General features: G+C 53.1%; 1 protein-coding gene across 6 annotated transcripts in view; it reads right to left on the reverse strand.

Moving 5' to 3' along the window:
* Positions 1-24,835, reverse strand: part of cntn5 (contactin 5) — a 73,566-nt gene that overhangs the window by 34,295 nt on the left and 14,436 nt on the right. For 2 of the 6 annotated variants that reach the window (XM_053869247.1, XM_053869271.1), the window contains exons 2-5: positions 20,074-20,167; positions 10,658-10,819; positions 7,668-7,788; positions 7,428-7,603 (exon numbers count right to left, since the gene is read on the reverse strand). In XM_053869247.1, coding sequence (XP_053725222.1) covers positions 7,428-7,603; positions 7,668-7,788; positions 10,658-10,819; positions 20,074-20,128 — 514 coding nt within the window. In that variant the 5' untranslated portion in view covers positions 20,129-20,167. Of the gene's footprint in view, positions 1-7,427; positions 7,604-7,667; positions 7,789-8,172; positions 8,294-10,657; positions 10,820-20,073; positions 20,168-21,646; positions 21,820-24,835 lie in introns of those variants that run through there. The other 4 variants (XM_053869255.1, XM_053869264.1, XM_053869281.1 and 1 more) reach the window with 4 other exon arrangements.

Raw genomic sequence — 24,835 nt, forward strand, 5'->3', positions numbered from 1 at the left:
CATCACAGTGACTCCAGTCTTTCATCCTTTTGTTGACAAAGACTGCTGAGTCTGTGGAGGAGACTGAGGAGCTTTGCTCAGTGGCTCTGAGCTTTGGACCACACGGTGCCACACAGGAACATATTGTTGTGTCAACACCCCACGCTGCGCCACGATGTTGTCTATTTGTAAATATGTTGTGATGACTGTCTGGTGGCACTAACCATTGACTGATTTCTGTTTTTTGCACTAACAACTTAGGAGCTCCTGAGACGGTGAATTTCTCCTGTGTGAGATCAATAAAGTCCGTCTTATCTTAAACATACTAAAGTTCATTGTTAAAATCTGAGTCTGGTTCAGAGTCCTGGTTCAGGTTAGGATTAGGGGGAGAGGGTTATGGCCAGAGAGGCCTTGGACTCTTGGGGTCCAGCAAAAATGTCCCCACCAATGTCCTCACAAGGAGGTGTTCTTCCCAAAATGTGCCCCCCACAAGGACAGAGGTACAAGTTTGTGTGTGTGCATACTTGTCCTTGTGGGGACACATCCAGGGAAGAACACCTCCTTGTGAGGACATTGGTGGGGACATTTTTGCCGGACCCGACAAGCTTCATTTTGAGGGTGAAGACTCAAAACTAACCGTGTGATTCTAAGTGGGTTCCAGCCTGGTCGAGAGTCCTGGTTCAGGTGAGCCACCTGTTTCTTCTGCGTGATACTGTAGTACAGTACGACCGTGAACTACGAGGGCAAGTGAAATCACCATAAATCATGGACGATATTCCCCTCAAATACTCGTCTCATTGCTGAGTTTTCACAATCGTGACCAATGGTGGAACAAGAAAAACACAAACTCAAACATAATACGACGGTTATTACATGAAAATTTAAATGGGCTACTGTCTTGGGCACCATGTTGGTGACCCCCGCCATCACCCTTTCCCCAGCCTCTCCCTCGGAAACCTAACCCTCCCAAACACATGGCTCAACCAAACTGTTATTTTGACCTTTCAACCCTCAAATTGAGGTTTGGACCTGTGGGTCTGGCAAATGTGCCACAACGAAAGACAGAAGGGCCCCACAAGGAGGTGTTTTGCCCCAAAGTTGGACCTCACGAAGATATATATACTAAACACACAGACAAGTTTGTCTCTCTCTATCCTTGTGAGGACCTCTCCTGGCATCACCCTTTCCCCAGCCTCTCCCTCTAGACCTAACCCTCCCAAACATATGGCTCACCTGAACCAGGACTCTGAAACAGACCCAGTTATTTTGAAGTCTTCATCCTCAAATTGAGGCTTGAGCAGGAGGGCCACACGCGGATAGTGTTTTGTCAAGAACTGGTCCGCACAAGCGAGGAACAGTCTGACACACACACACGCATGGCTGCGTCCAGGAGGGAGGGTCCAGCAGCTCCTGGGTGTCCGCTGTGGTCACGTGTGCTCAGCACAACAACAACAAACAGCCGGACTCCGGAGACCTGGACGGCCGCTTCAAAGACCTGGATTTGGGAAGAGAAGCCAGAACCTGAGCGCCTGAGAGGCTCAGCCAGAGAGAGAGTGGCGGCCATCTTCAAACCGGGCTTCCACGCCAAGTGACAGACCCTCAGGCGGAGTATCAGTGGACATTTGGGGTCCAGCTGAGTTGGCAGTGAGCCATGAGAGAGCATGTGACGGTCGAGAGCAATGAAAGACCGCGGCCAACATGGCCGACCCTGGCGGCGAGTGCTGCCCGGAGGAAGCTGGCACCAGTGGCGACTCCACCGCCCGAAGAATTCAGCCGATTTGAGGTTTAGTATCGGCGGGTCTTTGAGACGAGCCGATACAATAGCATGAAGCTAGCTGAGCAGTTAGCATGGTCATGACAGTGAAGTGGGCGGGTCCAGGTGCGGCCAGTGCTGAGCTCGTGCGGCCGAGGTGCGAGAAGCACCTATTCAGCCTCACACGGCCGCTGCACCGCCAGCCTCTCACCCAAACAATAGAGCTCTCTTGACCGTGAGAGTCTCTGCCAGCGCTTTTCTCCAGCAAAGCCTTCACCATCCGCCTGAGTGGAATGAGACGCCCAGCAGAGACCAAGCCGCTGCCAAGCCTGAGTAATGGCCCACTTAAACCCGGACTGTGGGGGGGGGTGTGGTTCCCACTGGAGGGGAGCCCCAGAACCCTGGGTTATCCATCACCAAGTCTTTGACTCGTCGGCCGACTGTGTTTACCAGGAGTGATGCAGCGCAGATCTTATCAGGACGTCTCCGTCTGCCGCCTCTAATTGATGCCGCGTGGTGTCGCGGCGTTACGACAGATGTCGGACCATCTGATGAGGCTTCATGAAAGATGACCTCCCAACAGCGACACCCAAGTGTCCGGCTCACTGACCGCCGCCAACATCTGGCTGGGAGTTGGAGGAAGCAGCTGCAGTGACGGCTGAACTAACACGGCATGTGTTCACCGGCGATGTGTCGGCGGCCAAACTCAGTCAGATCCCTTGTGAGGGACAGAGTGGAAGTGGAGTCGCTCCGGCGGTTGCCCGGGTTTAACTTCCTGGCGACAGAAAGACGCCCCTAAAATGAGGCTCCACTTCAAGTCTCATCCTGCACTGCAACAGTGGCAGCTCCAGCTCATCCTCAGTCTCGTGGTGTAACGTACTGACGTTGGGAAAGTGCACGTTTCATGTCAACATGCAATGCTGAGTGCTGCCTTCGGGGGTCAGTATGGGAGGCAGTGCGTCACGGCATGGGAGGGCGAGTTGGTCACTGGAGTTCAGTTTTCAAAAAGACAAACTCTCTACAAAGTCAGACAAACAAGCATGATTTATGTTTTCAGACAAGCCGCCCAGAACCACTGGTGACGGCTCCGGCCTGACCGCCTCCAGTCAGGAGAGCTGGCGAGGGCAGATGGAGAGAGAAGAAGAAGAAGAAAGGGGCGCGAGGCGAGAAGAGGAGAGGAGAGGCTCGGACTCTGACAGGCGCTGCAGGCAGAGAGGCTTCGCTCTGAACCTGCCGAGCGGCCGGGTCTCAGTCAGCACTGGGACTGGTTTATCACTGCTCACGGACCAGCAAGGCAGAAACTAGTGTCGATTCTACCGCCTGTTTTTCACTTCAGCCTCAGTCTGGTGCCGGAGTTAATGCTTCGTCTTAGTCACGTTCATTCATTCATTCATTCTCACGTCATGTTGGTTCGACGTGTTTGAGTCGACTGCAAGTCACAACAATGGAGTTTTAGTCCAAACATTCACTCACTCACTGTTTTCATTCCAGAGGTGTTTATTGATCCCAGAGCTAAAAGAGTAATGAGCCTCCAGAATAAAGTGAGTGAGTGAAGGAACGCTCTCAGCAACGTTGCTGTCAGTGTTTGGATGGTGGACTCCACACGCATTGACTCCTCATCCACTTCCTGTTTGAGATTGCTGAGAAGCAGCAGCAGCAAAGTAAAGTGGTGTTCAGTGATGTGAACTCCACAGCTGCACTTCTGGAGCTGAGCATCCACAGGTTCAGAGAAGAGAGCGAGGTCTCCTGCAGGATCTTCTGAAGCCTCCTCAGATCCATCCAGCCCAGTGAAGAGTCAAGCAGCGGAGCCAAGTCTGGAGCTGCTGCCAACAATAGCAGTGGTGTGGCCTCCTGAGGAATCCATCTGGCTCCAGTCCGCAGCCGTCCTCAGCGCTCCGTCTCTTCACTGCTCCTTTCTTTGGGATCTTCCCCTCAAACAGGCGCCGTGTTCCGCTCCCTGATGCAGCCGCTGTCTGCGCTGGGTTTGAAGCCCTTTCCTCCGCTGAGACTTCATCTGGAATAAAGGGCCTCTGACTCTGAAGGCGGCTCTCGTTGAAGCCGTGGCCCCCATTGTTTCCATGTGGCCCAAACCCTGAAGTGGCGGAGCGACTGTCTCCAGCGCTCACGCGCCTCCTCCTGCATGCACTTCTGTTGGAGGCCACCGGGGGCGCAGCGCCTCACTGGAGGTTTCTTGCAAAAGCGTCAGGTCTTGATTCCTCAAGTGTGACGCAGTTTTCCTCAGTGATATCAGAACATTGGTGCCGACTCGTCATCTCGTCTGAGTCATGGGAAAAAAGGGGCGTGGACCGACATGAGCACCACATCAGGCCTGGCTGAAACAGAGCGAGGCCTCCCTCCACCTCTGCTCCTCTCTGACCCAGTCATGAGACGCTTGTTGGTGTGAATATGGGGCTCCTCACGCCTGATGACAACAGCTGGGACGTGGGTCTGCTGAGCCAGGAGCATGAAGAGCAGCCCATCTGTGGCAGGGGAGCAGCTCAGAGAGCAACCAGCCAAAATCACCAGGGGGCACGAACGCATCACTCGCAGCAGCGACCCGGGCGGGGTCACAACTGCAGGCAGCTGCAAGCTAGCTGGCACGCGCTGCGCTCACTTGTCTCACTTGTTTACACAAAGGGAGGAAACCAGAGTGCCGGGAGGAAACGCACACATGCAGAGGAGGGAGTCAAGTTTTGTAAAAATGTAGGGAGATTTTACAAGGATAAATGGATATTAATAAATAAAGAAATATTAACACAGCGAAACTGAAATATGAACGAAAATGTGACAAATGTCCCGAGCGGAACACATAGCGAACAAAAACACAGACTCATGTCATGCAGAGCAAAGGAAGAAGAAGGAGTGAAGGACACTGTTAATCCATCTGTTAATCCAGTTATGAAATTAAAAAAATGCAGCCATACATTCTCTTTTGAGAATGGATTTATGATGCATGAGTGAGAGGGAAACATGGGGACCAAATCAAATGAACAATGAAGAGCCAGACAGAAGTTTCAGCTGAAGAACAGCTGTGAAATCAGGTGGAGTGAATGGTGAAGGACGGGATTAAAGTCAAGTGGTCTGAGGAATGAATATTTGATGGCGGTTTCAACAGCCTCCAGGGCTCGGCTCGGCCTGGGCCTCCACCGCCGGCCCAGCACTGGAACCACCACAAACATTTGCTTTTCCAAATGAGAAGGAGAGAGGCGTGATGGGCGCTCGCTCTCCTGCCTCGGGCGACGCTGTCCGACTCCTCTCAAGGACGAGGCGTCTCCCCGCCGCTCTGTGCGCGTCAGTCACAGTGGTTTGGCCCGGAGCCATGTTCCCTCTCAGCTGCGCACGTGCGCAATTGTGCACAGCAGATAGGATCGCAGCGCACAAAAACATCTACGAGGCACAACAAAAATTCATCCTGAATTGAATATAAATGACTGAAGTTTCCAGACTCTGGAGCTTCTGGCCGTCCAGACATGAAGCCTGGTGACATCAGAGCAGTGAGATGAAGCGCTCACTGTTCCACCGCGTGTTTCCTCCCTGTCCTCCGCTGCAGCGTGCGCCCAGTGACGGCGCTACATCCACAGCGTGGAAGGAAGAGCAACTGGAAGAGCTGCCATCTGAAGGGAACTATTGGAGCTGGCTGATGTTGAGGAGCTGCTTTCTCTTCAAATGTTGGGGGGCGGAGTCACGCAGAGGAGAGAGGACGGTCGGGTTTCAGACCACAGAGAGGAGACGCTAGTCAGCTGAGGAGATGAAGTGTGGAGTCAGTGGAGAAGAAAGCTGTTCCTTCTTCACTGGAGCTCACTGTTCCATGAGGAGCGCTCACTCACAGAAGACAAAAGTCACTCTCACCACAGAGCCATTCTGGAGCCTCATCCATCCGTGTGAGAAAGGATCAACTCTGACAGCCGTCGCCACAGCCGACAGGTGGCTCACAGAGGTCCAGGTCACGCTCAGAGTGGAGCTGTGTTTGCTCACACACACGTTAGACGGAACCTTAGCCCGGAGCTAATTTGGCTTTTAAAGAAGGATTGTGAATGCAGAGCCGCGTTAGCCGGCTCACGCGCCACCGGCGTCTGAGCTAGCGCTAATGGAGGGCACCCCGCCTCCACCCGCTTGCTCGCTGGAGTGAGTCGTGACTGGACGCTCTTCTTGATCTTGTTTTTAGCATGTGGCTAACAGTTCAGCAGCGGAAGCCTCGTCAAAAACTGTAAATCACAGGAGAGAGCCGCGCATTTTTCACTTCAAATCCTGGGGGCGCGAGAGTGGACCGTCCTGACACCGATGCTGGTTCCAGTTGTCCTTGGAACTGGGAAATTCCCAGCTCCACCCCACTGACGTTGGGTTTCAAGGTCGTAAGGAAAACCCAAGATGGCTTCCCCAAACCAGACGTGGAAGTTTTGAATAGATGAAATACACCAACACACGTGTATTTCCTCCTCCTCCTGCTGGTTTTCGCATATTTATCTAGACGTTTCTGTTCAGACAACACACGTTTTAGAGCAGCGACATCACCATCTTCCTTTCCGACTCTTAACCGGAACGCACTGAGCTCAGCCGTGACATCTTTCCCAGCTCCAGGTAACTGGAACGCTGCACCAGACAGCGTTTTGTCAGCCATCTTTGTAGTCCAAATGGCTTGATCCATTAGTCCTCGCTTGCTTCATGAAGGCAGCCTTGTCAGTGAAGTGGTTTCACTCTGGAGTCAGCTACGTTTCTGCCCTTGTGAAGCTAGCAGTGACTAACATCTAGCAAAATAGTGACTGGCTACACCCGAAGACATGACTTCAAGGCTGCAGAGAACCGGCAGTGTGCCGCCGACCCCACGGGTTGGCGTCACCAGCCGCGATGCGGGCTCGCGGGTAGCCAGGAAATGAGTTCTGGAATTGTGTGGAGCGTGTGGGAGGAAACGGAGCCGGAGCTTCGCAGATGAAAACAGCAGCGAGTGACCTCACATGTGACTCACCAGCACAAACCGATGCGCTAATATGCTGCCGCGCGCGCTGCAGTCACTCATTCACGCTGCGCTGCTCGGCAAGGGTCACACAAAGGTAACACACACAACACCGCCGGGAGAGCGCAACTTTGGCTTCTATATCGGAACGGAAGGAGTCCAGTTAGCATGCGCTAACTAGCTGTTCTCACAAGAGGAAGGAGAATCCAGCCGACATTTATGAGGCTGGAATGTGATGATTCACAATATTTTTGAAAGATTCGGTCAGTCAGCTGGTGTTTGGCTGTGAAGTTGGCTGTAAAGCAGATGATCTTCTTTCTCTCTGGGCTTCTCCCTTCAGGGGTGATCCTCCTCCTCCATCTCCCCCTGTCCTCTGCTTCCTCTTCTCTCAAACCTACAAACCTCATGTCCTCCTTCACCACCTCCATCAATCTCCTCTGTGGCCTTCCTCTCCACCTTCTGCCTGGCTGTTCCAACATCTCAACATCTCCATCTACCAATGTACTGGCTCTCTCTCTCTCTCTCCTCTGTACATGTCCAAACCATCTCCATCCAGCCTCTCTGACTTGGTCTCCTAAACACCTGAGCACATCATCATCCTGCTCACTCCCAGGAGACGTATGATGCTGTTTGATAGAAAGCAATGAATGACAGTGCTGGAAATAAGACTGTGACCGGTGACGGTGTGTGGGACGCCGAGGTCCCGGCGCAGACGGCGATGACGGCGGTTGGCATGGGACTTACACGCTAACTGCAGGAGACCCTCTCGACTCAGGACGCTGCCGAAGCTGTTCTGGGCTCGACACTGGTACCTCCCAAAATGGCTGAGCTGGCTGGCGTTGGTGATGACCAAGTTCCCATCCACGTGTCTGTAGTGCTCGTCCGACTCGACGTCCACCTGGCTCCCGTTGACGTACCAGCTGCACAGGACAGACGGCCGCGCGTCAGGAGGCGGGGCTGAAGCGGAGGGCAGAGTCGTCGCACCTGTATGTGGGCGGAGGCTTGGCCCTGGCGTCGCAGCGCATCACCGCCTTCCTCTGGTCCAGTGCCAGGGTGACGTCACCCGGCTCCTCCACGAATACCGGCCCGAAGTCCTCCTCCGTTTCTGAGGGAACCAAAGGACAGGCAGTCAAGTGGAGCTTCTTGAGTCTCTCCTGTCAAGAGCCTGTGACGATGAGTGATGAAGAGGAGCGGAGCCACACGTCGCTGAGGTGCCAACAGTGTTAGCATGCTAGCACGGAGGCGTCATCCTGAGCCCCAGCCGCGGCAGGTAACGTCGGCCCATGTCACAGACGCCGTCGACGCCGCTCACTGCGCCGTGATTCGCTCTTGTTGTCTCGACTTGACAGCAGGAGAGAAAACACAAGCAACAATCCCTCTCTCTCCAGCATTATTTTCCGCCTCCCTAATGGGCGGCGGCAGGCCTTTTTCTTCTGACAACAGCAGCGTCGAGCTGAATTACAGCAAAGAAGCCACAACACGAACTCACATGACCCCAACAAATCCAGCCACCAGCCGTTTCTGCAGCACTTTCATCCACTTTCCTCTGTGTTTCTGAGGGCCGTTCACGTTCTCCATGTGTCTTCAGTCCACCATTCAGTCTGGAAACTGCAATGCAACACAGTGTCGCAGAAGACGTAGGAGTCAGAGTCGTCGTCGTCAGGATCAGAGTCGTACTCAGGGTTAGAGTCAGGGTCAGAGTGAGTGCCATAATCAGAGTCAGAGTCATAGTCAGGATCAGACCGAGGAGAAGAACGGACGTAAACTTGGCAAACGATTCCATGACACACATGGTGTTTAGTGGAAATAAATGCTGCGCATGTGGTAGAAATCGCCTTGAAATCCTTTATTTCACTTCCCTCTGGCTCATTGAAACATTAAAGAAACAGAGACGGTATCTGCCTGCTGTGACGTCATCACTCCGCGGCAGGTGGGACACGTCTGGTACCTGCACCGGTACCTTGAAGGACACTTTTAAGTGTGGGAAAATATGAGGCTCAAGACGATGCTAAGCTAACGTGACCAACCCCTGACAACACACTGTCCTCGTGGGGACCTTTAGCGTAAGAGGGCAGTACAAACACGTGCGCGCGTGTGTGTGAGAGAGAGTGTGTGGTCCATTAATGAGACCTGCCTCGCATGGAGCCCAGCGCCACATAAGGTTAGCGCGGGGGTTGCGCTCAAGACACGTCTTCCTTCACAGCTTCACTTCATGCCGTGAAACGTGGCTGGAAACAGAGCAGCTGCTGACCAAGCTGCAGGCGCCGGCCAGTGACCGCTGACTGTTCTTCAGCAGGAGGAATCACTGCTTTAATTGAACCCACTCCAGAGCTCCGCAGAAGCAGTGGCTTCACCGAGGGTGAAGATTGAACACTGGTCCCTCACTGGTTCCACTCCCGCACGTCCCGTCACCGCGTGTCCCACCATCTTTGTGATGGGACACCATAGCGCTTCACTCTGTGGATCTGGAACAGACCCCGCCCCTTCCCTCGCTCACTCTGGTTTCTGCCTTTGCTCAGGAGACTTGCTCTTCCTGTGTGACGGCAGCATAGCTGACACTGTTATGGCCTGCTGTTATCAGGCGTTGGCTTGTCGTCATGCTTACACTGGCTGGTCTAAAACTAACCTGTTTCATTTCACCTGTTTGGCTCCTCATAGATAGTCACCATCTGGAGGGAAGCCAGCCCTGAAACAGATGGAACGATAGTGGAGAGAGAAGTTCCCAGTCCAGAGCCAGAGCAGCAGGATGAAGCCTCCTGTCCAGCTCCATCAGACACCTGAGCAGAGGCAGCAGCCGCGAACTGGGCTGAGAGCGGAGACGGAGCCCGGCCCAGCACACCACATCACGGGGATCAGACGTGCGCTGGACCGGACCTGGCACAGGTCGGGACAGTGGCGGACCCCACCGCGCCGTCCGCCGCATTCATCTCCCGCCGTGACAAACGTATCCATCATTTCACCGTGATGGTGCTTCAATTTCACAAAGGTCGCGACCCCCATCCCTGAAGCCCGCGCCGCCGTTGATGGATGGGTTGGACTCGCTCCATAAACAGCGTGTCGGCGCCGGCGAGTCCTTCCTCTCTCCTGTTCCACACACCTGCAGCCGCTTCCTTCACCCACTCAGACCAGTGCAGTACAGAGGTCCAAACAACTACTGTACTACAGAAAATACCGACAGCATACGAACTCAGTCATAGATGCAGTGACTGTCAACAGTGAACACGGTGGTCGTCGGAGCAAAAACACTAACACTAATAAGAATAGTAAGTGCAAAACATACTGGTAAAAACACTGTTGTTCCAACGACAGTAGGAGTAAATACTTGAAGAAGTACTAGTAGAAGTTGTGATTAGTGTATGAGCAGTGGCAGTAATGATGTTGGTAATGGTACTGCAGTAAGAGTAATAACAGCAGTACTACGACTAACAGAAACATTTGTCCTCCCAGCTCGCTCAGTCGTAGTCATCATGGTTCAGCAACAGTGAAGGAGCATGAAGTCGGATGACAGTCAAAAGCAGCAGTGGAAGTGACACTGCAGTTACGACTACCAGGACTAACAAGAATGGAATACTACAGTGTGGGTGAAACAGAAACCACATGAGAATCATCGGAGTCGAGTTGTCTGGAAAGGTGCAGAAGTAGATGTACAAGGCTCGTGACAATCAAGGCAAAAATACTCGCAGGAACCAAAGGATTGCTGACAACCAAAGTAACGACAGTGGTACTCAAAGAACCGCGCTAATGCTAACTAGCATTTCTCTCTTCAAGGTGAGGAAGTTGGGACGCAGAGCGCTACAGTTCCTTGTCATGTGACCCACAGGCAACAAAGGCACCTGAGGAAAACAAGAATTCCAGTTTGTTCCGGCTGGACCATCTTCGGGGAGCAGCCAGACAAACGACCAAGCGCAACTTTCTGTTTGGGAGCGAAGCGGGGCGGGAAATGCCAACACAGCGGGCGCTGAACTTCCACTCACCTTCACTTCTGAGGTCCTCCAGGAGGCTCTGGGGGAAGAACGGCGGGCCGTCGCCATGGTGATGCCTGGACCTGCTGCTGGACAGAGGCGAGTAGCCCTCGGATTTCATCCGCAACACTGCGGCGTAGGTCATCGGCCGCGCCGCCGCGGCTCCCGCCAGGTCTGGGAAGCGAGAGGAGAAGATTCAGAATCCAACACTGTGCAGGAGCCCAACGCTTTTAAAACCAAGCCCCACGTTACAGCCGGAAGGTGATCGGTCGCTCGGAGGCTGACTCCTCCTCCAGATCTGGGCGGAGCCTTCATTTTCTTACAGATACAGACCAAACAGAGCAGTAGCAGCGGAAACCATGGGGGGCAGTGTTGCTGTTACGACCGACATGTAGCGCTAAAGAGACACAAAGAAGATCTAACAATGGCGGGAATTCTCCGTCCTCCTGTGGCCAGATATTTGACGGCCTCACCGACCGCCGCCTGCCGAGTTACACGGTCGACACATCTTCCAAGTCGCCATGTTGGTTTTGGAGTTTGCTGTTGTCATAAACATTTCACTCTGGGCTGCTCCCCCCGGTGGATATATGGGTGAACAGCAACATAAAGAAAAATGCTAACACAGCGTGAAAGGATTAGCAGCTGAAGTAGCAACAGCGCTAGCTTCACACCAGGACGTCCCCCAGATCACGCGCAGAGCTGAAGCCGAGGCTCATGGGAGGCAAGGCTTGTCGACCTGCCGTAACCTTCGAGCTCAAGCACCGCGGACGGTTTCATGAAGGAAGCCTCTGACGCACACACACACACACGCGCACGCGCACACGCACGCACACACACACACACACACACACACACACACACACACACACACACACACACACACACACACACACACACACACACACAAACACAAACACACAAACACAAACACAGACAACACACGGAAGCAAAGCAGCTGCCGGTGTCGTATCAAAGCGGCGCCCATCAAAAGCTCTTCTAACCCGCGGAATCCCCAGCGGCGGCGTAACAGAAGCACAAGGAGCGACTCTGCGTCTGACTGGCCTTAACTTGCACATCAAAGCAGGGAAATCAAAGCGCTGCCACTGCTAATCTGAGGCGAGTGCCTCGACGCAGCGGGGCTGGCCTGGGTGCAGGTGGTGCAGCGGATCCACGCTGCTAGCAACACGCCGCCCTGCCTGTCCACATCCAGGCGCAGGAGCAAGAGTGGGGCGACCTCCAGACGCGCCGCACCTCACCTTCATCTCAACCCTCAGAGTTTACTCCAGGCACTCTGCTTTCCTCCCCAACAGTGCTAGTCTGTGTGTGCGTGGTCTGGGGGCCCCTTCAGGGCGTAAGTGGGGACAGGCCCCAACAACCGAGGGTTCAGGACTCTGCACGAGAAAAGGGATGAATGAAGTGTGTAAGGAAGAAAAGTGTTTCCCCAAGGCCACGCCCACTAGCTTCAGGGTGCACAGGAAGTAAGGAGCGTTCGTTCGTCCTGCTCCACCGGTCACAGCTTCTAACTGTGGCCGCTCTGACTTGGTTGCCAAAAGTCAAGTTGTATAGCGTTTGAGTCTCTTGCCATTGCTGCGTCTTTGGTTTGGATTTTTGAGTTGGGAATTTTCTTTCATTTTTGAGGAGAAGTTCCGTCCTCCATCTTTTTCCTCTTCATCACCATCATCTGTAGCGGCTCATCACTGAACACACAGCCTCTGGATTTCCTCCACCGGCGAGATTCACAGAGATCTCGGACTGAGCTGGTTAAATGGCGAAGTCAAAGATGGGGCGGACTGAACTTGGAAGCGAGAGTATAAAGGCGGGGCTCGCCGGGGTGGGCGTGGCCTCCACACTGACCGGAGGCTCCGCCCACGACGGTCCTGTACAGACAGAATGAAACTGGACGGCCATCACAGCGTGAGGATCTTCTTCAGATCATTCCAGGCGGCTGAGCGTCGCCAGGGGACTTATCGTGCGCGTCCCTTTGATGGTATATTTTTAGCCTCCACTGCTATACGTTTCATCCTGTGAAGTCAGCTGCAGCGTCGCTTGGATTTCAGAGGCGTGCGCTTCCACTCTGACACTCATTAGCTGCCTCACACGCGGCGTTTTGTTCAGCTCTATGATCCGTCGGCGCCGGAACGACCTCCGGTGACCTGCAGCGCGGCAGCCACCGACTCATCCCAGGCTGCTGCTCCTCTGCGATAAGAGCTTGGATGATGGAAGCTGACGAGAACACGGCACCTCCTGCTGCGGAGACCTTCTCACTCACCTCCTTGGCTTCACCCGCTCATCATGGAAGCTCTTCTCAGGATCACCGACACCTTCCTGATCTTCAGATCAAACTGGGAGGAGACTGGAGTCGTGACCTCTCAACCGTGAGCCACAGAGGAGCCGTGAGAATAGATAGCTCAGGACGACCAGGTTCAATCTCTCTCAAATCCACCATCTTCTGAGGCAGAGAGCTCCACCCAAATGCCTGAAAAGCAGCGTGAATCTTGCGACGGCGCTGAGTCGAACCTCTTCACCAAACACTGGACTGTTAGCAAATCAGTCGCCCTTGCCAAAAACAAGCCCCTCCTTCACATGGCCGAGTCCTTCACACGAGACCAAGTCCTCCACCCCTGACACCATGACCAGCTGGGGGGGGATTACGCTGGTATATGGCGGCATCTGGCGGCCAAGCTTCGGTCTGTTTTGCAGACGCCCTGACGCCCTCTTGGCTAAAAGCCCACATGAGACACAGCGAGTCAGAATTTACCAGCCTGATGAGTCAGAACAAATCCACCTCCAGCTACTGTTCACAGCCAACATCTGGCGAGTGTTAGTGCGTCAGTTAGCACCTCACCGTCAGCTAAGCTAACTGCTAGCATGGTTGAAAAGACCAGCGTCATGTTGTTCGAGGTGTTCCTGAAGCTCTGACTGGACTGAAGTTTCCTTTTTCCTTGAGACAACCCAGAGAGCAGCTGGATCCGGTCCGTAGTTGCCCCGGGTCGGGTCCACCAGACGGATGTCTGACATGGACTCGGCTTGTATGTGGAATCTGCAGTCATATTTCTGCTGGATCCGTACCAAATCCAGGTCCACATATTCACTTGCTTTTGCAAGCCCAGATCAGGTCAGGCTCCCATCCGTTTCGGGTCCGGCACATGGATCCGTACCGGACGTAGCCCATTGTTTTGTGTCTTGCTATGAGGGAGCGTCGGCATGTCGGTCCACAGACCTTGTGCGGGACAAACCCGCTCACAGATCTTGACAGCAGTAACAAACGCTGCAGAGCTGGACCTTTTCACACCGGAGATCAGTCACCACTCAAGTGTCGTGTCCCCGAGTGACAGCTGTTGTGTTAGGTTGTTGTGTTTGGACACGCCCACCACCTGCCCGGCGCTTATCGACCCATGGACTGTGACTACAATGTTTCGTCGACTGAAACCAGACAAAAACTATTCCAAGTAGACCTGACTGAAATGGGACTGAAACTGTTTTGGTCCAGGTTCTGACCCACCAGTCCCAGGCTCAGAGCCCTGTTTGACTGTGTTGCTGAACAGAGCCACATGCTCCAAACATGTCAGGCTGTGAGGCTTCACCTGAGCCGCTGCTCATGTGACTTAGCGGCAGTATAGCAGCTGGAAATATCGAGCGGCGTAGATTGACTTGACTCCTCTATGTTTGGACGTGGCTCCTGCCACCAATAACGTGGCCCCGCTCTGTGTGTCAGTGAGATCTGATGAGGCTCCAAGTCTGAGGACCAACACTCACATCGCCATTGAACCTGCAGCCAAGTTTATTGTTCATGTTTCAAAGTGAAACACCAGTCAAAGTCTTTGAACAATACTGTGACACTTCGCCGGAACAGCTCTGAGCCAGGACTGGACTGGAGACTGAGACTGAGACTGAAGTGAGCCGCTCTGAAACTGGTCCCTCCTGAGCTGCGAGGTGCCAGGAATGAATGAGAATAACATGCAGTCAGCAGGTGAGGGGCTCCTGGGGGCCGCGGCCACGATGAGCCCCAAAGATGAATGAAGACCTTCACAGGGAGATGATATTGACTGAGGCTGATTATGCTTGAGACCATTTGTTCAGCGGAATGTCATTAGTGATGGAACAATCCATAGATCATATGCACGCTCACCCTCCCGTGAATCTCCGCAGACGTCCCACTGCTCTCTCTCTCTCTCTCTCTGTCTGTGAGAGGAAGGGTGGGACTAGGTTCTGAAGCTGGGACCGGTGACTCTGAGGGCGGGAGCTGAGCGGCCTCATGAGGTCAGTGAAGGGCCGGGGATACACATAAAGTCAAACTCAATCAAATACGCAATATTCTACAACTATGCGAGGCTCGCGCTGTCGTTACGTGGAATGTTGCCATGCATTCTGGGTCACGATGGTCCCGGCGCCTCAGCCACTTCTCTTCCTGTAGATGGCGCTAACTCACACACAGGTGGTGAAAAAGTTCAGCGTGTGTCGGCTGTGATGCAGGTCCAGGTCCAGACTGAGGGCACCTGGGACCGGGAGAGCGGGAAGAGCGCCTCAGCAGCCTGGAAACAGCCCGCTGGCATCGCCCCGCACCAGGAAAGAGCTTCCCTCAAACTCCAAAGTCTTTGTGGAGTTCCTCCTGTCTGATCTTCCAAAACAACACGGATAGATGGTGTGGACGTTCCACTCCAGCTCACGGCGCCGTCTTTGCTGATGCTATCGGAGGCATGTTCAGATCAGGGTGACGGAGCGAAGCGCCTGCCCGAGTCTCTGGTCAGATACAAGCCTGGGTTTGGTTGGTATTCCGCAGGCGGCAGGATTCCCGGGAAGAAGGAAGCGACCCTCAGCAACGGACCGCGTGACCCACCTGGCTCCAGCCTCCGCCAACATCTGGCAGGCGGTGGATCCAGCTGAGAATCTCCCGACCTCAGGTGCTGGTTCTGGTCTGGAGCTCCCTTCAACCTTGCACTGACAGAAGACAGAGAAGATCCTCATCTTTCTGGTGGCGTCGGCGCTCGGATCCTGGGCTTCTTCATGCAAAAACACTCCAAACGGACCGCGTGTAAGAGTTTAACACCAGTGTCGAGCTTGAAAGAGCTGGAGCTCAGTGAAAGCATCGCTCCACACAGGGAGAGATGTTTCTTCTTGAAACTGAAAATAAAAATCTTCTTCTTCTTTCTCTGTGGGCTTCTCCCTTCAGGGGTGATCCTCCTCCTCCATCTCCTCCTGTCCTCTGCTTCCTCTGCTCTCAAACCTCCAAACCTCATGTCCTCCTTCACCACCTCCATCAAGCTCCTCTGTGGCCTTCCTCTCCACCTTCTGCCTGGCTGTTCCAACCTTCTTCTTCTTCTTCTTCTTCACCACACAATGTCCAGGGTTTCCACGACTCTGAATGGACTTGACATTCTTATACAGATATTCTCAAGACTTGAACAGAGCTTCGGTTGAACTCGGGTGAGATCGAGACTTGAACAGAGCTTCAGTTGAACTCGGGTGAGATCAAGACTTGAACAGAGCTTCAGTTGAACTCGGGTGAGATCAAGACTTGAACAGAGCTTCAGTTGAACTCGGGTGAGATCGAGACTTGAACAGAGCTTCAGTTGAACTTGGGTCAGATCAAGACTTGAACAGAGCTTCAGTTGAACTCGGGTGAGATCGAGACTTGAACAGAGCTTCAGTTGAACTCGGGTCAGATCGAGACTTGAACAGAGCTTCAGTTGAACTCGGGTGAGATCGAGACTTGAACAGAGCTTCAGTTGAACTCGGGCGAGATCAAGACTTGAACAGAGCACCATGGTGGTTTATTGTCAGACTGGTGCAGAATAAACAATATGTTGTTGTTTCAACATCTGTGTGGCTCCATCATTGGATTCAGTCATAGACCAACACCGTGTCCGTCACCACAGCAGCGGCTCGTGGCAAAAGTCGCCCTCCACGGTTCGGCAGCTCCGCGTCAGACCTCTGGAGGAATGGCGTGTTTCCTTCGCTAACTATCTGCGGGCGGCGAGACACACGGCGGCGCTGGCGTTAGCACAGAGACTGGCCAATAATCTGAAAATCTCCGCCAGTCTTTGGTTTTGTTCCCAGGCGAGTCGGGAAGAGAGGATCTGTGGTGCTGTGTGAGGCGGCAGCTGAAGCACATCTCTGGATCACAGAGATAATTCAGACTTATACGGTCGCGGAGTCGCACTCGGAGGATCGCCGACTCATGCTGCACCCGAGAGAGAGGGGCGGGTTCAGGACGGTGGCTGGGGACCGGAGCACGACTGAGTTGTACATCCACGTCACGTCTCAACAGCAGGGGGAGCAACTCAGAGCAAACCCACCATGAACCCCAGACCTGACCTTGTCAAGGCCCCACCCACCCTGAGCGGCTGAGGATACGGTTCGATGCGTCACACAACAGGGATGTGTGCGATGTAGACCTGGGACACAAAGCCATTTTTTCCATCAACTCAGGTTTTCTTTTGGTGAACGGTTTACTCCCTTGCGTGCGGCAGTTGTCCTCTCAGAGCTTCCGTAGATATCGCGTACAAGGTGATCTTGACTCAATCCAAGCCTCTGCGTCAGGTGACGTGATGATCGTCTTGTTATTTTGGAAGCTTTTAAGTTTGTCCGTTAATGTACTGCATGGTTCAGTACAAGTGCTCTGAGCCTGTGCACCTGTTATTACACAGTTGTAATGCATTTGTCAGCCTCTGCGGCCAGTAGCTTCAATGCTCTTCAAGCCTGAAACTGCTGAGTCATTGTAGTCCCATGAGGATGATCTTATTGGCTTATCAGTTTCACCTTCATCTTCATCATCATCATTAAAAGCCAGGGTCATTTTCCCCGTCTGAGTCAAACAGGGATGACGTCCGCGATGAAGCAGACGTGACATCATCACGCCGCTTTCCTCGCCTGACCTCATGACCTGGCGTTTCCGTCTTGTCGTCGGCGCCGTCTGACGGCCCAGCGGTGGCATGTGCCAGAGCCGCCACGATGCCAGACCCAGACCCACCTGCTCACGGAACTCAAAACACCCAGAGAAAAAAACCTCCACTGAGCTGTGACTCGTCCGCTTCAGGAAAGACTCCACAGAAAGATTCAGCGAGGACACGGCGGGACATGACTTCATTCAGCGCCGAGTGGTGGCGCTGTCAGCCCATCCCGCTAACTCACTCTGCCCCTGGCCAGAAAGTCTTCACGCCCACTTTTAATATTCCAGCCTGCCGGTGACCCGCAGGCTGACTCGCGGCTCGGTGGCTGACACTCGCGGCTATATCGCCGGGAGGAACCCGTAATGGCTGCTTTCAGCGGAGGCTAATGGCGCTGCCCTTTCTGCTTCACCGTCATTTGAATATCGACGGAGTCCGAAGGGACGCGGCGGCGTAGGCAGCCAGGAATTAGACAGACCAGGTGGGACCTTTGTAATCCAAGAGGCAGTTTTAAACAGCGCTAGTGAGAACGGCGGGTCAATAATCGAGGCGTCAAGTCTCTGTGGTGTTTAGTGAGTCACTGTGTTGTTAGTGAGTCACTATGTGGTTCAGTGAGTCACTGTGGTGTTAGTGAGTCACTGTGTTGTTAGTGAGTCACTGTGGTGTTCAGTGAGTCACTGTGTTGTTAGTGAGTCACTGTGGTGTTCAGTGAGTCACTGTGTTGTAAGTGAGTCACTGTGGTGTTCAGTGAATCACTGTGTTGTTCAGTGAGTCACTGTGTTGTTAGTGAATCACTGTGTTGTTCAGTGAGTCACTGTGTTGTTAGTGAATCACTGTGTTGTTCAGTGAATCACTGTGGTGTTCAGTGAGTCACTGTGTTGTTCAGTGAATCACTGTGGTGTTCATGAATCACTTTGGTGTTCAGTGAGTCACTGTGTTGTTCAGTGAGTCACTGTGTTGTTATCGAGTCACTGTTGTTCAGTGAGTCACTGTGGTGTTCAGTGAATCACTGTGTTGTTCAGTGAGTCACTGTGTTGTTAGTGAGTCACTGTGTTGTTAGTGAGTCACTGTGTTGTTAGTGAATCACTGTGTTGTTAGTGAATCACTGTGTTGTTCAGTGAGTCACTGTGTTGTTCAGTGAATCACTGTGGTGTTCAGTGAATCACTGTGTTGAGTCCTGACGGAGCCACTGAAAAGCAAGTCCAGACTTCCCTGAACAAACGCACACACGGCGCGACTGGAGGCTCGGTTGCAATTACACTCTTTGACCAGCGGCGCCGCCAAAAACAAGTATTCTACTATGCGAACCAACGTCTCACGCCCATCACAGCCTCCAGTTCAGCGTTCACCACCTTGAGTGAGCCTGAATCCTGACCTGGATCCCCAAAGCTGCTTTCCTTGTTTTGAGCAAACAGAGGGTGCACGCTACTGAGGAACTCGTCAAGTGTCCTCGACTCGACATGACTCGGCCGAATGTTCAGATGAAACAGGCGACTTCCGTGCCGAGACGTCTGCAGTGGTGAGCACCAACCTGGCAACCGCACCTCCACGTCTCCCCCAGGACGCCCCTCGGTCAGACAGTCGTGGAGCCCTTTTTGTCTCGGTGTTAAACTCCACTCAAACATCGAGTCACAACTGAATGAAGCAGCATTTCCAGCGGCTCCTTCACACAAACACACTGCAAACAAACCTGCTTTGGCAAAGACCAGCGCCTGAAGACTCACAAAGGGCCACGGTAGACACGGCCACTCGGTTCACGCGAGTCGTTCCCATCCGATGGCAACAGCGTCAGATATAGTCACCCGATCGGGCCGACCTGCTGGTGTCTCTCGACATGGTGACGCCTGTGATGCGCTGGTATCTTGCTGTCCAGTTACTCCCGCACACAGAGAGTGGAGTGGCTTCACACTTGAGCAGCTCGCTGCCGTGGCCTTTCCACAGCACGGACGACGCCCTCCACGCCCTCAGACAGATTAGCCATGATGCTATGCTTAAGACCCTGTTCTGCTCTTACCTTTTGTCCTAGCAACAACCTCAGCACTTCCACGAAGCTAAGCAGCTAATATGTCTAGTTCAGTTGAATGTATACATGTGCACGCATGGGCTGCACTTTTGGCCGTACTCCATACGTTCATGCTTCGAACTAAGACACATGTAAAGGAACCCTGAGTCCACTTCCACGATGGCGACTGCCATGGAGAGGAGTCAGCCGCGGCGTTGTAGCGCTACCTTTGGGCAGGACGTTCCCCCCGCTGACCTGCACAGGAACTTCCTGGAATGAAGCTGAATACGGAAGCGCGGTTTGGGTCTGATGAAGGCAGCGGACACACCAGCGCTGTCCTTGACAGCCGCCCAGCTGCAGTTTTCAACTGAAGTGGCGGCTGAATGATTCAGACGGCGCACCAGCTGACATCGATAATGAACAGAAACGCTCGCTCGGAAACCGGCCATCAGCGCTCCGACTGACCACGTGACCTCGCCGGACTCTCCAGCGCCTCCGATGGTCTGGGCAGAAGCCGCGCAGGACGGAACGCCACTCACCTGAGAGGCCACTGATGACGGACAGGAGGAGGAACGGTTTCCATGGCCACCCCATCGCTGCTGAAGAGTCAGGAGGTCTTCATGAACGCTGCACCTGGGAAGACACAGAGACACGTGAGGGAGGAGCCTCGCGCTGCGGAAGCAAGCGACCCCCTCCTGCGTGACCCTGAAAGCATCGCCTGACTCCCCCACCTCCAGACACGGGACGGGCCTCCTCACCACTGCCAGCGCCCTCTGCTCGCCGCCTCCTTTGGTCTGATACGGATGGGCCTGGTCCGGTTTTCCTTCACTCTCTACTTGGTTTCAGAGTGAAGGTGAGGACGGATTAGAAGTGACGTGGAGGACCTGAGCCGTCTACACCGAAGTGATGTTTAGCATGAAGAGAGTGGAGCAACAAGACACGCTCGTCCACCAGAGAAGCGCTGGCCGGCTCCTCCGTGCAGCTGCAGACCAGCCTCCTGCCAAGCTCAAATGGACTTGATACATTTGAGTCTGCCGAACTAGCACTATAATTTAGTGGTGGGACTTTAACAAGTTCATGACGATTCATTAATTACAACAAAAATGTGTTGAAATATTTAATTACATTTAAATTTTTATTCATAAATTGAATTTAATTGAATGGACCAGTCTGCTCTGCAGACAGCAGGGACCCTCTGTCAGTGCAGCAGTTCCTGCTCCACTGATGCAGCTGAGCGTCTGCTTCCTGGAGCACTTGAGCCTTGTTCTTCCTCCTCATTTCTCCAGCCATCTGAGGTGAAGCCCTGCCACAGGGGGGCGACGGAGGCTCGACCAGAACAGCTCCCTCCAGACATGTTCTTTAGTGTCCACAGCTCCGCTCACCTCCCAGTCAACAGCAGCTGATTCAAATGACAGATCGTCTTCACGCTCATCGCTCGTGCTCACCCGAGTCAAAGAGTCGCCCCAAAGAAAAGCCTCACCGGGAGACGTGCCACCCGTCTGAGACCGTGACCCAGGCTCCCGCTCTTGTTTCAGGTGTCCCGGCAAACACACTCACCTGGACCTCTGAGAGCCAGCCGGCTGTGGTGACGGCTGTCAGAGTTTACAATCGTGTTTCAAAAGATTTACAACTGCACATACTGAGGAACGGAACGTGTGCAAATGTAAAACCAAAACAGGTAGAAATAAAAGCCTTTCAATGGTCTTTGAATTGTACAGATTCTTTTGTTCAACTGAATCATAATATGATATATTCCCAATATATAGATCAAGAATCTTCCGACACAACAAGTCGACTGACTCGCGCCAGTGAAGTCACATGACACCACTGAGGCGCTGGACGTCAAAGACCTTGAAGCAACTTTGACAAACATGGCTCCTTTCTCAGATGAGGCTCCTGAATGGCTCTGTGGTGAGAGTGACTTTTGTCCACTGGAGGCCACCGTCTTCTGTGAGTGAGCGCTCCTCATGGAACAGTGAGCTGTGTGGATCAGACTCCAGTGAAGAAGGAATTGTCTCTGTTATGCCCTCAGGAAGGAGCCAAGCAAAGTTGCACCCTAGCTGCATCATATGTCGTGAAATCTGAGTTTCCCCTGAACACTGCTGAACTTACAGTATCATGGCATCGGCCCTCCTGCATCATGACACGACACGTATGGTGTGGCACGACACCCGCCAACACCCGGCCCTGTGGTGCTCCAGGCTGTCTGGAAGTGACTATAGATCTGTGAGGAGAGGCTGCGGCCTGGCCACGCTCTGGCAAATTAAACTCCAGTGGGCTCATGAAACCAGCCCAAGACTGCGTCTGCTTTCATCACTCTCAAGCAGGATCGTCTTCAAAAGAGCGCCGCATCAAAGATCTTCTATTTAAGGATGCACTTTCATTGGTGGCGTCTCAGATGAAAGGTGGCCGACCTTGAGGCTGATATTCTCCTATTCTGGTTTGGATCCTGGCTCTGTCCTTCATTGGGGATGTCAGAGTCGCGTGGCGCGTGAATGTGCCGCCACAGACGGGGAGAACCGGGCCCATCATTGACGCGGGCCCTCCTCAGGTCCCCGTCCTCGCTGCTGATACACCGGGCGCATGTTCAATGAGTGACACCTCTCACCGGAGCTGAGGAACAAGACGCCTGGAGGAGGGAACCGTGAGGCTAGCAATGCTAACCCCGGGTGAGGTGTGGCTCACCTGGCAGACCAGACTTGAAGCTCACCCAGGACCAGAGAGACCAGAAGGTTTGGAAACGCCAGGGGCCACAGGGGCTCCCCGCTATCATGAAGGAGCCTCCAGGCCGCAGCTAGTCAGGGACCTGTGGTCCTGCACTGCCTCTCATAAGCTCAAGGCCACGGTCCAATCAGACTAGAAGGGCGACGTCTGCAACATGTGGGCGACGCCTGACGTGGGCAACACACGCAACATGTGGGAAATGCCTGACGCAGGCGATGTGTGGGCGTCACCTGATGCTAGCGACGTGACGCAGGCGACACCTGATGATAGCGCCGTGATGCGGGTGACACGTGATGCTAGCGACGTGACGCAGGCGACACTTGATGCTAGCAACGTGACCAACACCTGATGCTAGTGACGTGACGGGGCGACACCTGCTGCTAGCGACGTGACATGGTTGACGTGTGCAACACAGCACTTGCTTTGCTGTTGAAGGCATATTTAACACTAGTCAGTGAAGAGCAGACACAAGTGCTGGTGCTCTGAAAATGAAGCTTCATGAAGCTTCACCACTGGTGAGTCACGTGGCCAGGTCACATGACTAGTCAGAGGGTTGCACCAAGCCACAACAGAGGACGTGTCTCAGACCAGAGTCAGTGGAGGGCAGACACAAGTACAGGAGCTCTGATTCGGGGTGTGGCTCTTGAGTCTTTCCAGGTCATCAGGAAAGAGTCAGTTGCGTCCTGTTGATGGTGTCAAGCCTTTCAGCTGCTTCCATCAGGTCACTGTTCATGGTGAAAAAGGTCCCACATCAAACCCTCCCCGTCCTTTTCCTTCCGCTTCACGTGTGCTAACTCGGCTCGCGCACGTATTTGAGGGGCTGCTCATGTCATGGGTGAACTTGAGAGGCTGCCATGGCAACGGCAGAGCAACCACGTGTGGCTCCAGCGTCTCATCCAGCAGAAGACAACAGAGAAGATCAGAGGGAAGAGCAGCCACTGTCCTGCGTCGGCGGCGGATTACAAGCCTGAGAGGAAGGCGCCCAGCGGACGGGACCTCTCTTCTCTGCTGAGACCCGTCCCCACCTGGACCATAAACACTGACACGCGCTTCAGAAAGGGGCGGAGCTCCCGAGGACTTGACAGGGAGCCATGGCCACCTCGTGCGACGGTGAAGGGACCAGGTCACCTGTAGGAGGCAGCAGCTTCACAGGAGCAGAGAGTCCAGAAAACATGACATTCTAGTCCGTGTCATCAGCAATATCTGTCAGACATGTTAGGACACGCCCCCCACCCTCACAGTTGTGGCACTTATTGACTATGGCAGCGCCACCAGTTTGTTTACAATCACCCGGAAACAAAACCAACAGCACAGTGGAGGAGGTTACTTTTTTTGGCTTTAAATGAAATCACTGTACATTCGTCTCTCCTGTCCGTCACGTCTTCCTGTTTTGTTCCGGGACTCTGACTTGCCATTAGGTGGCGACTCTCCATGCTACCCGCCAGTTCGGGGGTCCGTCCATCACCAGCACTTGTCCAGCATCATGTCAAGACAGCAGGGCGGCAGCGGTCGGTCGGCCGATATATCGGCACCAACACTGGCGTTTCTCATGATCGGACGATCAAATGACAAATATAAGACCATTTCTGATTCATTTACTTATTTTAATAAGATGCTGTTTATATTTATACATGATGGATTTGATCAAAAAAATGAATCTAGTTAATGAGAGAATTTGTGATGAATTCATCTCAATTCATCTCAGTTCAATGGCATCAGAATATTTGCCACAAGAAGCCACATTTTTCAGTGTGAATGAATCTGGTCTATAACTGAATCCAATGATGGAGCCGAACAGACATTTAGACAACAACATATTGTTTATTCTGCACCAGTCTGACAATAAACCACCATGGAGGCTCTGTTCAAGTCTCGATCTCACCCGAGTTCAACTGAAGCTCTGTTCAAGTCTCGATCTCACCCGAGTTCAACTGAAGCTCTGTTCAAGTCTCGATCTCACCCGAGTTCAACTGAAGCTCTGTTCAAGTCTCGATCTCACCCGAGTTCAACTGAAGCTCTGTTCAAGTCTCGATCTCACCCGAGTTCAACTGAAGCTCTGTTCAAGTCTCGATCTCACCCGAGTTCGACTGAAGCTCTGTTCAAGTCTCGATCTCACCCGAGTTCGACTGAAGCTCTGTTCAAGTCTCGATCTCACCCGAGTTCAACTGAAGCTCTGTTCAAGTCTCGATCTCACCCGAGTTCAACCGAAGCTCTGTTCAAGTCTCGATCTCACCCGAGTTCAACCGAAGCTCTGTTCAAGTCTCGATCTCACCCGAGTTCAACCGAAGCTCTGTTCAAGTCTCGATCTCACCCGAGTTCAACTGAAGCTCTGTTCAAGTCTCGATCTCACCCGAGTTCAACTGAAGCTCTGTTCAAGTCTCGATCTCACCCGAGTTCAACTGAAGCTCTGTTCAAGTCTCGATCTCACCCGAGTTCAACTGAAGCTCTAATTACTTTTTCGTAGTAATTAATTATAATAATGTTGTCATTAATTAATTATAATAATGTTGTCATTAATTAATCGTAATTGACTTGTTAAAGTCCCACCACTAGTTATTACTCTTTAAAATCTGACAT

Source organism: Synchiropus splendidus, chromosome 1 (assembly GCF_027744825.2).
Source record: "Synchiropus splendidus isolate RoL2022-P1 chromosome 1, RoL_Sspl_1.0, whole genome shotgun sequence".
NCBI classification, from domain to species: domain Eukaryota; kingdom Metazoa; phylum Chordata; class Actinopteri; order Syngnathiformes; family Callionymidae; genus Synchiropus; species Synchiropus splendidus.